At 52.7% G+C, this 14,503-nt stretch overlaps 4 protein-coding genes across 4 annotated transcripts; 2 read left to right on the top strand and 2 right to left on the bottom strand.

Annotated features, from left to right (window-relative positions):
• Positions 1-1,982: 1,982 nt before the first annotated feature.
• On the bottom strand, positions 1,983-6,700 carry NEUTE1DRAFT_87860 (uncharacterized protein; the record flags this gene model as incomplete). Its single annotated transcript, XM_009856137.1, has 4 exons — positions 1,983-2,656; positions 2,725-5,216; positions 5,307-6,253; positions 6,365-6,700. 4 exons carry the CDS (start codon positions 6,698-6,700, stop codon positions 2,322-2,324), a joined length of 4,110 nt encoding a protein of 1,369 aa, XP_009854439.1.
• A 1,273-nt stretch (positions 6,701-7,973) lies between these two features.
• On the top strand, positions 7,974-10,101 carry NEUTE1DRAFT_132000 (uncharacterized protein; the record flags this gene model as incomplete). Its single annotated transcript, XM_009856136.1, has 1 exon — positions 7,974-10,101. One exon carries the CDS (start codon positions 7,974-7,976, stop codon positions 9,975-9,977), a length of 2,004 nt encoding a protein of 667 aa, XP_009854438.1.
• Positions 10,102-10,192: 91 nt separating this feature from the next.
• On the bottom strand, positions 10,193-11,449 carry NEUTE1DRAFT_124724 (uncharacterized protein; the record flags this gene model as incomplete). Its single annotated transcript, XM_009856135.1, has 1 exon — positions 10,193-11,449. One exon carries the CDS (start codon positions 11,447-11,449, stop codon positions 10,286-10,288), a length of 1,164 nt encoding a protein of 387 aa, XP_009854437.1.
• A 1,358-nt stretch (positions 11,450-12,807) lies between these two features.
• On the top strand, positions 12,808-14,484 carry NEUTE1DRAFT_87851 (uncharacterized protein; the record flags this gene model as incomplete). Its single annotated transcript, XM_009856134.1, has 2 exons — positions 12,808-12,997; positions 13,068-14,484. 2 exons carry the CDS (start codon positions 12,808-12,810, stop codon positions 14,183-14,185), a joined length of 1,308 nt encoding a protein of 435 aa, XP_009854436.1.
• Between the last annotated feature and the right edge of the window lie 19 nt (positions 14,485-14,503).

The raw sequence follows: 14,503 nt of genomic DNA, 5'->3' as shown, positions 1-14,503 counted from the left end.
TTTTCCCTCCAAAACCCAACTCCCCGGGGGCCAAGTCGATCTTCGCCGATTTCACACACACAAACTCTCCCACAACTACACAAGTCACATCCCAATAGTAGCGAAATGGCGAAAATCTTAGCACGACGTGCACGACTCCATTCCGGTAATCGAGTTTGGGCCACTTTCAGTCATTCAATCTTGCCATTCCAATTGACATTACCCATGGGGTTTTTAGACACTCATGGGAAAAAGAAAAAATGAATGACGAGAGGGTTTCTGACCTTGCATGAGTCGCTTCCCTGCCCAACAAATTAATTCTTGGACTTTGATTGGGGGACAAGGGCTGATACTTGCTGCTGGGAGATCATCTAACCACGATCACGACAACATGTCAAGGACAAGTGCTCGCTCGCAAATCCGGCATTTCCCACAATCTTGATTTCACTTCATTTAAATCCGTTACTTGTTTTTGTTGGTTTTTCTTCTTTTCCATATGAGAAGTGTCTTCTTGACGTTCAATTATAAACGCTATTTCCCCCGGGGGGGTACCCGTCTAGTGTAGTGTAAATCGGTGGTCTAATCATGGATCATGTGGACGGGATGGGACCGATTTGGTACCTGACCATTCAAACCGGCCCTGGCCAGACCTGGGTTGCTCCTTGGTCATTGATTGACAACATGCGCTTGGCTTGTCAGACCTAGTACGTGTATATGAGCCTCAGCTATACACTACACTACAGCTTCTGGAAACAAAACTCCGGCCTGGGCAGCTGGACTAATTTCGTCCGCAAAAACAATTTCTTCACTCCACATGCTCGGACGAGCACCGAGGCTATACCAAATGTTTGAAACATTGAAAGATGGATGTCCCCACGTGTGTTTGACTGGCCTTGGCCTTTCATAGGCTGTATACATAGTACACAGACTTCAAACGGTTAGAATTAGACGTTTTGGTACGCACATTCCTTGGTTGGATCCAAGGCAGCAGATCAACATGACGCGAACTGGGGAACTATATATAGGTAGCCGAGCGAACGAAAGAGACGTGATGTTTTAAAGCAGAAAGCACAAAACAATAAGGAAAAAGATGGCACCACAGCAGATGCAGTGAGCAGAAGCATAAGCCCTTCCCGTCCCGTCTCGGCTTCCATCCCGACTTCAGATCGACTTCACCTTCAGCTTCGGACTAAGGTCCTCTATGTAGGCGTATATATGCGTGTATATAAAACGATCACACAGAACCCCCTTTCATGATCTCGATCATTACTGGATTATAAATGACATACACACAAGAATCATCTTTCACTTTTTTGTGTATCTTGGGACCGAATCACGGCATGTTCTGTCCGATATGTCTAGGTAACAGAAGAACGCTTTGGAAGAGGTTCGACGAGTGATTTAGACCACGTATTCGAGAATATCGTCATCTTTCTGTCTCGGATGCTCTTCACTGTCTAATTCCTCCAAAGAATCAAGCCGCCAAGGAAAGAAGACAATGAGACCTCCAGATCCAGAAAGACGCGAGATAGACACTATGATCCATTATTTCAAGCCACATGTTTGTTGTAATATATATATATTTCCGCAACTCTGTACGGACGTAGGAACCAAAATATCGGGGTTGTTTCAATACGCCACGTTTTACCAGGACACCTCCCTCCTTCTTTCCAGCCCGCGACGGTTTCATCATTTTTTTGGGTCATGGATGTCGGATCTAGTCCTCAGAGTTAGAAAGTCAAGTACCCATGTAATTGGCAGTCTATTCGATGCCCCAGCTTCTAATACATTGTGTATGCGCAGTATCACAACGAGGGGAAGGTATGATAAATATTTTTCATTGTTCCGTGTCGTAAAAGAACCTATACAATCGCACAAAAACGAATAGCGTCCAGGAATGGAAGTGAAGGAGTAGCTATGCGCACAAGTACTTATACAAGGATTTCCCCTTTCTTTTTTGGTGCTTTTTTTTTTGCTTTGTTGACTTTGTTAATATTCTTTTTCTCTCTCTCCGTGTTGCTCTCATGCTGTTCTCGAACATAGTTTTACTCTGACCCCAACGCCGCATAGACCCATTGACCCAAACCATAAGATCCAGATAGGCAAGGCAAGAAAATTGTTTGAAAGACAATCGCCGCTTCTAACCAATACAATAAACACGTTCAAGTTTAGCCATCCTCTTTTTGTTCAACCTACGGCTCTTCCGCAATGCTTGCATCTCAGGTTGTCTTACATTCATTCCCATCTCCCTCTCCCTCTCTCATACCATCAAGTCGACCAGAGTCCTACATCCAAAGCCATGCCCAGACAGCAACGCCAAAAAGCATTTCACGCTTCCAACCCTACCAGAACGATCCTTCACTCACCGCGCCCGCGGCCTCAAGCGGTGCCCTCGTGCTTCCATTAACAGCCACAGCGGCCGCCTTCTTGGCTGTCATACGGCCATACACGATCGCCACGGTGTTTTCGGCCGCCTCCAGCGTGGTCTTGTACCACTCGTCCAACCGGGCCTTGTCGATGTAGGTCTTGAGCTTGGCGTCTTCGGCCTTCATGGCGTCCATGAGCTTGTTCCGGTACGAGGCGTCCATGCCGTCGAAGCGGCGGTCTAGACTGTCGGTGTAGACACCGAGGGCATCCGAGGGCTTGATGCAAGGGCGGAAGGCATCGTTTGCATGTTCTGTGACGGGAAGAGTGGGTTAGCACCATATGGGAGATATGTCTTGGGAATGGGAATATTAAACTTACGCTCGTCTACAACAGCAAACAAGGTCCTGTAGAGTGCTGTCTCGCCGAGGACCTCCAGCTGATGTTGGTCATCCTTCAGGTTGGTAACGTTGACTTGCTTCCAGTCATCACGGATGAGGCAGCGACGCCAAATGAGGCGCTCAGCATTGCTCCGCTCCTCACCCTTTAAACCATGCCTAGCGACCTTCAGGGCTAGGTAAAATTGGTCGCCAATGGCTTTGAAGTGCTTTGGGTCAAGGTATACGAGGGTAAGCAAGTCGATGAGGTCAAGTGGCTGAAGGGCCTTGTGCTTGAGCAGGCACTGCATGCCGTCCTCAAAGACACTTTGAAGTGCCTTTTGCTTCTTCTGGCCATTGATCCAGGCGCCGTGAAATTGCATTGCCAGCTCAAACTCGGCTCTTTCGTCGACGGCTTCTTCAATGGTGGGCCGTATCTGGCTGTACAGGCCATTCTGGATCGTGATAATCTCCAAAGCCTGGTCAACCTTCTCAAGCTTGGCCTCCTTGCTATCAGAAAAGCCGTTGCTCATTTCACTGTCTCCGTTACGTTGATCAGCCTCGTCAGCTAGCAAAGCAAGCTTTCCAAGACTGAGCTCAATCTTCTTGCTCCACACATGCTGCTCTTCTAGACCGAGAGTAAGCAGTGTCTCGGCAGCACGATCAATGTCCTTCTCCCTTTCAACATCATTGATCCAAGAGATCTTGGCTAATCCGGGCCTGGACCGGAGGAATTTAGTGGCGTAGCCCTCATTGTCGTAGGGGAACTCGAGGACTGCTTGCACGCCACTAGCGTCAAGGAGAGCCTCGTACGCCGGGAAGGCGAACCTCTCCTGATACTGGTTGAAAAAACCGCCCATCTGCCTCTTCCGGTCTTCAGCCTTGGCACGACACTCCTCGGCTTTGGTCGCAGAAGTGCCGGGGGACAGAGCACTCTCCTCTAGAGTGAGAATGTGCTGCACCATGACATCTGCCAGGGCGGCATATGCCTCATGCTCCTGCGCCAAAGCAATCGCTTCATCCCAAAGATCGTAGTCCTTAAGTCGTAAGATCTTCTCATAAACATTTTCGACGTATTCCTGAAGACACCTCTTGCCGGATTCTCGCGTGTCTGAATCGCTAGACTTCTCAGCCCACGAAATATACTCGTCAAGAGCGGTGAAGTATCGGCTGGTGAGAGCAGGAAGCATGTCCCGAATGCTTTTGAGAATTTTCACATCCACAGAAGCCTTTTCCGGAGAAGGGAAGTAGAAGTTATCCAGCCATTCGTAGCAAAACTCAATCAGGCGCTTGAGATTGCTAGCGATGAAACTAGTGGCAGTCCAGGGCTCGGGGATCGCGTTGCCTTCGGCGCCTTTCCTAGGATTGACACCGTACAGGCGTGCATTTTTCAAGCGGTGCTGCTCCGCCTCCTGAAGGGCGCCCTTGTTGACGATGGCGGCTTCCAAGATCAGACGGTTGATGCCGTTTTCGTCGGTGAGGCGTTCAGTATAGGCGTACTTGATAATCTGGTATGCCCAAGCGATAAAAATCTCTAGTCTCCACACATCGTTAATGAACCAGTGGCGAACGGGGTCTACCTCGCCGACAGCCGGATTGGGCTCCGTCTTTTGGTTCTCGTTGATGTAGACCACCGTCTCGGAAATGACGTTTTGTTTATCCCCCTTTGGCCTTTCGGCGATAAACTGCTCATTCTTCCGCCAAAGCCACGTTGCTACGGCCATCTTTTCAGAGTCGTAGAGCAGCACCCACCGTGTACGAGCGTCCAGATCCACCCTCAAGGTGTTGAGGTAGAATATCAACCTTTCAAGATATTCCACCCTGGTCCTCATGTTATTTTCGAGCGAGGCGGGCACGTTGGGGATGAACGGAGTCTTGGAGGCTACAATTTCGTGACTGAGCTCAATGGCGGCATTTCCGATTTCCTGAGCGGTGAAAGGCAGGCTCCTTCCTTGGAACACCAACGGGTTGTCGTTCTTGATACCAAAGAAGACGGCCTGTTCGAGCTTGCTCTTCGCGCTTATGGTTGGTGGCTTTTCAGTCGCGAACCGATCAACCTCGCTAACGGCCACTCTAACCGTGCCAACACCCTGCACCAACAACACAGCAGCAGGGTTTTTTGTCCTGTGTCGCGATCGAAGCTCATCTGGGAAATGGCCATTAGTAGTAGGCTCCTCCGTGCCTGAGCCTACTATTTGCACATTGCCTTCATCTCGTAGGTCTACCACGTCTTCGAATGTGGCGGGTATGATGTGGCTGTCTTCTTGAAGCTGTGACTCGGGGGAATCCGGTGGGGCGACCATGGATGCAATCACAACGGCGCGGTCGAAGACAACAAAAGCTACCATTGCAGGGCGTGGTAGGTAGAGCTTGGGTCTCTCGGGCGCATTGGGTCTCACAGGACTGGTGTAAGAAGTCAAGGGTCGGACTGCACCAACCTTCTTGTTCTGGCCAGAAATGACAACCTCGACCAAGGCATAGTGAGACTGGCTTTTGCTGGAAGAGAAGGAAGTGAGTAGTAGCAGATGCTGGACAGAATCTTCGTCATGAACCAGAGCCTCGCTAAGCCGGCTAGCCTCCACATACTTGTTGTCAAGTCCTCGAGGAACGCAGGTGAAATCGACAATTTCGAATGACTCTTCGGGTAAACCGGCGGATGCTGGGTCGGCCTCCTGTATTTGGTGAATAAGCTCGCTCCTCAAGTCGATATCGGACAAGATATCGTGGTGGCCGCCCCTGTGAACGCGCCAAACATTAAGCTTGCCCTTAGTCGTAGCTCCAACAATGACGCGCTCTCCGACTCTTGTGGCATGGCTGGCGCGGACGGCAACGACATCCCCATGCGCAGAAGTGGAGCCAAGGACCTGGCGGATGCTTCCCAGCAATCCACCTACGGCATTGGTGAGGCTGCTCCGGAGGAATTGTACAGAAATGGCGGGCCGGCCATGCATGTCGCGGACGCTCAAGTAAGCGAGACGGCCAGAGCTGAAAACGAGGACGAAACCGGCGGATTCGGCGTTGACGATCTGAACGACATGCTCTCCAGAAAACATGCCGGGTATTGTGTCCTCCACTCCATGTCGTTGTTGGCGAATAAAGTCAAGGGTGGCGGCGCTCGAGATGGATTCCCAGTATGCGATCTTGCCGCTCATGGGCATGACTACGACAAGGCCAGGTTCGTCGGAGGCAGCCGAGGGCGAGACCAACGAGCCGAGTGGTAGCGGGTCGGTCGGATTCTTGGAGGGATAAGGAAGGCCGAATGTGAAGGTCTCAGGCGAGGCGGCGGTAGAAGCATAGGGCCAGACGAAGGCATGGGTATGGGTAAGGCTCAAGGCGTATCCGCTGGTCGAGTAGACGGCACCGTGCTGACGATCTTCTAACTTGTTAGGCACTCCAGATTCTATTGAAAGTTGCTCCAAAGGTGGAAGGGCGTTTGGGAGGTAGCTGTGCTGGTCGAGCTTACTTTGCGCATCCGCTCGGAGTCGGTCGGGTAAAGCTGGGAGCTTGCTCACGGTATAGGCATTGTTTGTGGTCTGGGATTGTGGTCAGTAGCTAAGCTTCCAGGAGCTGGTTGTGACTCTGGATGAGCTCCCCAATGCGCAAGTAACGGCGAGACAAAGACGGTAAAGGAAGCATCCACATACCAACACTATGCTTCCATCACCCCTTGCAGTCCGTTCGCCGGCCTTTTGCTTCTTTGATCGCACGCTGAGCTCTTTGCGAGGGCCACCGAGGTTTTCAATGCCGTCGCGCTTGATGTCGAGCAAGGCAAGCTTGTCGGACTTGGCTTCGTACATGTCCGTATCCGTCTCTGGGTGGGCTTCGGTATTCGCAACCGTGGTTTCGTGTAGCGGCACCCTTTGTCGCTTTGCCTTGGGGGCCTGGACTGTGGCATCTGTGTTTGACGGACGCGCTCTGCGGCGGCTGCTTCGTGTCCCCTTTGCGGGGCCGCCTTGGTCTTGTTGGGTTGGCTCAAACATGTTGACGTCGGTGCTGGTACGTGGCCGTGAGTGGCAGTGGTGATGGTGGTGGTTGTTGTTGTTGTTGCTAATGTTGTGGTGTTGGTGGTGGTAGTGGTAGAAGAATGGGGACGGCTAGCTAGAAATCGCCAAAGCGAAGAATAGTAGCAATGGAGAGATGCTGGAAGAGTCGATGGGTTCGATCGGTGACCGTGGACGGGTGACGTGAACAATAACGCGCCGCGCGCGCGCTCCCTTCGATTCGAATCTCGGTTAAACGATAACGACCATGGCAAGGCGCGGTGCACCTAGATACCACAAAGGGAGGTGACGAATATTTGGAATGTCGGATTTGTGACGGAATCACGGCGGCGACGAGAAGGTATGATGATGAAGATGATGGATGCGCCGTTATCGATTAGGAATACCCAAGTCGTTGGAATAGAAAAGGTCGCAATTGGGCAGAGGCTGTGAGTATGTCGCTACTGTCTAGACGTAGATGTCAAGTGAATGAGGAAAGGCGGGCAACATGGAAGACAAGACAAGACAAGACTAGAGAGAGAAAGCTATGCATTCGTTCCCTTCTTCACAAGTCTTCAATCATTGGATCCTTGTTGACTTTTTTGGGGCAACAAAAAATCACAGGTGCTTGTGCTGGCCCATCGTGGTCACTGAGTGGTCAGTCTTGGCGTGTTGCTTTGCTTTGTTGGTCAGTGCTTCACACGGCAGCCGTGGAGATCTCCACACACGACCATACCTCTACCTTTTACTTTCCTTCCCTTTGTCCTTCCTGGTCAGACCAGCTCCTGTCAAAACTGCAGTGCCTTTAACAAACCCTAACACTAACATGCGTTTGGTGACCTGGTTCGACCAGGTTCGTGGACATGTCTCTCGTATTTTAGCCTTTTGTGAGGTCGGTTTCCTTAACATTTACTTGTCGCTTCACCGTGAACTCTCCATCTTCGAGTCATCAGACAATTGAGTGGTAGCTCTAGGTATAAGTGAACACCCATAGAGAGCTCTCGAGAAGCTGGACAGAGTTGATATCTGTTAATGACATTGGCACTGTTTGAGTGACATCATTGGGGCTGTTAAGCTGTGTCCCCTATATCCACTGTTAACCTTAACAGGCACTCGGACATCTGGATCTTCGGCTTCTCTGCATCGGATCTCGACTTCATACAGATCATCTACTAGTGTACATACACTCACTACCAGCACTCGGGAGTAGGGAGCATCTCAAAGCATTGATGCCTTCCTCATAGTCCTGACTCTGTCTACCAACCTGACCACCATGAGTCGCCGCATAGCGACCTCGGTCACCATCACTGACCCACTGGTCAAGTACAATGCCCTCATCGCCAGCAATGTCTGTAGTCCCGACATCGCCCAACACCGTCTGGCCCATCACCTGCAAAAGCTCTATCTGCGATTGAAGGACTACACTCCTTCTCAAGAGTACCAGTCAAGACTCCAGCAGATCACAAAGGCCTTGGACGCGGCAAGCAAGGAGAATGTTGAGGCCGAAGAGGCCCAGCTGGCCGTCCGCGGCCATCCCATTAGGGGGAACCCTCTCTTTGCCAAGTTCTTTCGCAAATCAGACGACAGAGACACTTTGGCATTGACAAGAGTTCTTACAAGCCATGAGGCTGCTCTGCACATTGACTCTCCCAAGGGCCTTTTCCTGTCCGGCGAAGTCGGCACCGGCAAGTCCATGCTGCTGGATCTCCTAGCTGAGGGCTTACCCACTCACCGAAAGAAAAGATGGCACTTCAACACCTTTATGCTGTACGCCCTCTCCAGACTGGAGCAGTTCCGCAAGTCGCATTCGCAGTTGGCTATGGGTGACCAGGAGTATTCTCTCCTGTGGTTGGCAAAAGAGATGGTGGAGAAGTCTCCCATTCTTTTCCTCGACGAGTTCCAGCTTCCCGACAGGGCAGCGAGCAAAATCATGAACAACTTGTTTATCGCCTTCTTCCAGCTGGGAGGTGTCCTCATTGCGTCTTCCAACCGGATGCCCGAGGAGTTGGAAAGGGCTACAGGCGGGTATTACCACCCGCCCACAACCGGTGGTTTAATCAAGCAGGTCTTTGGCTTTGGAAAGCGCCAGGGGGAAATGTTTGGCCAGACCAGTGACTTTGCTGCGTTCTTGGAGGTTCTCAAAGCACGATGCGACTTTTGGCACATGGAAGGTACCCGAGACTGGAGGAGACGGGAGAGCCAGACTGGCGAAACAGGTACAGGCGCGGTGAACAAGGTGACGGATTCAGGGGCGACAGCCTCCTTTCAACCCGCCTTTGGGCCATCATCATCATCCACAGAGCCATCAACAACAACTACTTCAGAGGCGACCATGATCGAGCAGGGTCTTCAAAAACCATCCATGTACTTCCTCCCCTCTGACTCCGAAGAAAGCTGGACAGCCGCCATCAACCAAGTCATCGGCTCAAATGCCACCGGCCAACAGTGGTCCCCAACCAACCTCATTGTCTACGGCCGTAAGGTGCACGTCCCGCGCTACCACAACGATGTTACCTACTGGGACTTTTCCGAGCTGGTCTCCTCTCACGGCCCAGCCGACTACCTCACCATGGCCTCGACTTTCCACACCTTCATCATCGACAAGATCCCCGTGCTCTCTCTGGCCATGAAGAACGAAGCCCGCCGCTTCATCACCCTCCTCGACGCCTTGTACGAATCCAAGTGCAAGCTCCTCATCCGCGCCGAGGTCGGGCCTGATGATCTCTTCTTTCCCGAGATGCGTCCAACCAAACTAGTCACCACATCAACAACAACAAGCACGGGCAATGGTAACGAGCAGGTAGCAGCAGTAGTAGAAGGCGACGCAACCTACTCCGAAACCATTGCTGAAGTCTTCCAAGACTCGATCGCACCTTTTCGTCCAAACATTTCCGAGTATGACCCGGACCAGGATTCGGATTTCGGCAAGGAGCAGCAAGTGTCACTGACGCGCGAGGTGGACTTCAACCAGACCGTTTCGGCGTTCACGGGCCAGGACGAGCGGTTTGCGTACAAAAGAGCGACGAGCCGGTTGTGGGAGCTGTGCAGCAGGCAGTGGCATGCTAGGACCGATGAGGGTTGGTGGCAGCCGCTGCCCAAGGAGGCGAGGCATTGGGAGGGGAAGGAGGTTAGCAAGCCGTTGGAATCACCGTTGGTGAGGTTGAATGCGGGGCCGAAGGAGAAAACGGAGATTGTGATGGGGGAGTCGACGGTACTGGAGGAACCGGTGGGGTTGGAGAGGTTTAGGGTTAGGGAGATGAAGGAGGGAAAGAGGTGATGGGGGTGACGGTTGGATGTTGGGTTTCATGTAGATATTCTGAAGATGAATACATGTACTCTTACGAGTGGTCCATGCAGACCTTTTAAGCTATTATATGATATACTTTCACGGATACCACGATACTTCAGGATCAAGATTGATTTAAGGGTTCACAAGCCATCACCAGCGTCGTGTTATGCATAAATGGAAGCTCTTCAACGGCTCGAAGCTAATTGGCGACCACATCGAATGGGGAAGCAATTTGTTTCTTCTTGGTTTCCCGAACACATTACTACATAAACCCCTAGACCCAGCTAGAACTAGACCTAGACAGCCGTCAAAGCAGCAGCGAGCTGCTCTCCCCTCTCACCACCCAGATACACATCATCGGGCCCATCCGCGCTCACCAACGCCAGCTCCACGGCCTCATTATACCCCTTTGTAACCATATCCTCATCCACCCTCAAGCCATTCTCCACCAGCGCCGTCACCACGCCCCTGATCCTCGCAATTTCCCTCATTGTCTCGGGCTCGATTCTGTCATTCTGGCTCGAGTACATGGTAGCACTAACCACCTCTTCGAGGTTCGTAATGCCCGTCTGACCCTTCGCCTCCTCGGGAACCACAGGCTCCACATGCTTTGAGATCCAGACATAGCCATTGACGCCCAAAATCACATCAATCGGACCGCCATTATTCGCACTCTCCAGCGTCCACACCTGTCTGCGCGACCTGACCACGCCTCCACCACCGCCCGTGCCAGAAACAGCCATGAACACCCCGTTCCTCAGCTTGCCGTACTTGAGCGAGCGCGTGTGCAACACCGCACCACCGTCTTGGAAGAGCTGCTGCACCTCGGCCACCACCAGGTCCCCCTCGGCAAAGAAAGTGCGGATCTGCAACTCGTCCGTCTCCGTTCTTTTGCGGAGAATACCGCCGGGAAGGTTGATGGCGGAAAGAGGCAAAGCAGCGAGCTGCGTGGACCCGACGTCGACCCGCCACCGTTTTGCCTGAACTTCGACGATGCGGCCGACTACCAGGTCGCCGACCTCGGGCGTGTAGCGGGCGCGCAGAGGGCGGACGGAAAGAAGCTTGTTGGTGCGCGTCACGATTCCGGCCAGCGAGGAGGTGATGGCTTGTTCGCCCAAAGAGGCCGAGGAGAGGTAGGTGCCGTGGCCGCGCATCCATTGGGGGTCCGTGGTGATGCGCTCGCCGGGAGTGACGATGGCGGAGCGCGGGATGGAGTTGATGGCAGCGTTGGTCTTGGGACGCTTGGTGAAGGTGGAGGAGGCGGCTGCGCCGGCGCCGGAGTGATGACGCTTACGAGGGTGGATGGTCGCGCCGCCGTCGAGAGAGACGCCGCCCGGTTGGGAGTCGGAGTCTTCAGAGTCGGAGGTGGCGTCGGACATTACGTCGTCGGAGTCATGGTTAAGGCTGTGGCGGGGTGGTTGGTCCCGGAAGGCTTTAGGTGGGAGGATTGTGATGGGCATGTTGTGTGGTTGTGGTTGGTGTGAAATCGCGATATCAACGTTGAGTGTTTGTTGGTGTGATGAAGGTCCAAATCCTTCCTTCCTGGTTCCGTTGTCGACCTTTTTCGAATCTCAAGTTCTATCTAACTACCCTGGCCTGCAGAAGTTGGTTGTTTGTGTCGATTCGCCTTGTGGCCTCAAAGTATGTTGTATGGGCCTTTCAGTTGCTTCAGTTTGGAGTTGATGAGTTGACGTTCAAATGTTTGCGTATTGAAATTCTGATATCGAAATCGATACGGTATTGACGATTGAACTTTACACAGTTGGTGGGGCCTTGTGCCTGTCGTCGTGCACGGGCACCCAATGGTAGAGGCATATGCAGTGCAGGTACCACACAAGACGTAGGTACTGGAGCAGGTACCTCTACCTTTTCCGCGTCCTTTAGTTTCATCCAGCAACTACACTACCTTAACTACACTAAGTGGACGGGATCTGGGACCTTTTCCTCCTTAAACCTACTTACCTCTACTGCAAAAGCCAAAAGTAGTGTAGCCGTACCAGTGGCAGCCCCGGCGATGTCACACGTCAGGTCCTTCGGTAGGTACACTACATTACTGCAGCAGCAATGACGGGTTCCATCGTTGAATGTGAAATGCCTGCCCCAGTGACAATAAGGTCGGGTGCCATCCAGATTGGATGCGACGGAACTACCCCACCCATCTTCTCCACAAAGCCGAGACCCCGGGACAACGGGCCACCCGGGCGCTGGCTGGCGTGATCCACTCCCGGCCGCGGTTGTCGATTTCCAGGGCGGTTTGTTGAGAGCGAGATTTCCACTGATGACCGACCCGACCGCCCTCGTGAGCCCCTACCGCGATTCAGTGTCCGTACCTGCTTACACAGCACTCTCGAGCTTCCACTTGCAGGATACAGCCGTCCTTACTTACTTGCCCGGGAGTCCCTTACTGTTGCTACCGTTGAAAGCCGATCATCCCGTGTTCTTCCACCAGTTGTTAAACGGCCATTAGTAGTCCCGTCCTGCTCTTTGATTTGCTCGAGTCCCATTGTTTACTTGTTGCGGGTTTACGCCGTCAAACATACCTGACTCGGTTGTTTGAATTCGAGATTCACGTTATCTACCACGACGTCGGATTCCACCAGACTACGACATAGCCGTGTGCTACTCGAATTGGCGCCGATCGGACATCGACTACATATCGGGAACCATAGCGGTGGATCAACCCAAGACTAGGTATCAGTGAAACCAGACCAAGATTCCGAAACCGATTCACTACACTACGCGGTAGATCGGACGGACCGAACGGACGGACGGCCTGGGACGGGCACCAATCGAGGTTTCCAGGTCCATATACACCGATATGCCTTTGCGAGGGCCCCTTCGTCGGCCTGCGCTTGCGCTTCCTCCTTTCACATGCAACAATGTCACCACAAAAATACCCCTCAGGATATCACCATTACCGCGCTCGGTAGCGGTACGGCAGCGTAGAGGACATGCGACACATCTTCCGGTACCAGACACGCGGCCAAAGACGGCCATCTTCTTTCCAGGTTCGTAGTAGTAGTAGTGGGCTATCCTGCTTTGAACGGAGAACGATGCTGACAGCCATGAGATATACAGGCCAAGGCGTCCAAAGAGTCGGCATGCTCACCCCCTGGCTAGAAGCCTTTCCCTCGACAACTTCGGAAATCATCGACGAAATCGACTCGATAGTGGGCCATAAGCTCTCGGACGTGATACAAAATGGGCCCGGCAAGGACCTCAACCTGTCGCCCAACGCACAACCAGCCATCATGGCTACCTCGATAATGATCATCCGCATTCTCGAAAAGCATTTCAACTTTAAAGTGGAAGACAACGCCCACTTTACTCTCGGTCACTCTCTTGGTGAATTCGCTGCGCTTGTCGCAGGCGGCTATATCCATTTCGAAGATAGTTTGCGTATGGTGCAAAAGCGAGCGGAAGCCATGTCCAATGCCACGCGACAGGCCGAGGAGATGTATGGCGGAGAGTACGGCATGGTGGCACTCGTCAGTAGCAAGGCCGAGCACCTGCCACCCTTGATTGCCGCAATCCACGAGTTCGTCGGCTACGACAGCGCCGGCTCGAAAGTGGAGAGCGCCGACGAATGGTGCCCAATCGACCAAGTGCTCATTGCGAACGTCAACAGCAAGACGCAAATCGTGCTCAGCGGAAGCATTGAGCGCATCAAGACACTGGTGGAACACGTGCGGCAGTTCCTGGGACACGACCCACGCGCGGTCAGGCTTAAGAGCGACAGTCCGTTTCACAGTCTCATCATGAAGCCGGCCGTCGGAGTGCTGCAGCAGATGATGGCGGGAAACAGCATGGTCAAGGGGAGGGAAAATGAGGACATTATCACGTTTCCCGGCAAGGTTACGTGCATTAGCAACGTGACGGCCAGGCCGTTTGAAAGTAGGGAGCAGCTCAAGGACCTTTTGGCTCGGCAGGCGGTCGAGACGGTACAGTGGTGGGACAGCATCAAGTATCTGGATCAGTCCATGAAGGTCAGGAGATGGGTCGGTATCGGACCGGGATACGTGGGCCGGAACCTGGTGGGTAAGGAGGTGGGCATGCGCGGGAAGGATGTCATCAAGGGCGCTGGAGTCTGGGCAATCACCGATCCGAAGGAGATTGAGGAGGTGCTCAGAGGGTTGGAAGAGACAGACTTCTATGAGGACGACGAGTGGCAGGATGCATGGGATAGGTGGGACTGAGAAGGTAATCAGTATTGGGCATCTATGGAAAAAGGGCTGTTATTTTGGAAAGAATCTGGGAAATTCATCGTCACCCTTTATCAACAAGCATCGGCGTAGCGTTGGATTGGATTGGATTGGATTGGATACAGGGGAAGTTAAAAAGGAGCGGGAGTGTTTGGCCAGCGGGAGAGGGGCACTGCGCCCGGCGTTGTGGATATGTTTACCGTTTCTTCGGGCAGACACTGGAAGCTGTATATTCCTGTATGGTATCTGTCGTCATAGCCAACGAATCACTCAGGGAAAATAAAAGGTTATCGCATCTACCGGCACTTTACG

Source organism: Neurospora tetrasperma (assembly GCF_000213175.1).
Source record: "Neurospora tetrasperma FGSC 2508 unplaced genomic scaffold NEUTE1scaffold_6, whole genome shotgun sequence".
Taxonomy (NCBI): Eukaryota; Fungi; Ascomycota; class Sordariomycetes; order Sordariales; family Sordariaceae; genus Neurospora; species Neurospora tetrasperma.
The sequence above is the reverse complement of the archived record's forward strand: the minus strand, read 5'-3'. Positions and strand labels throughout refer to the sequence as shown.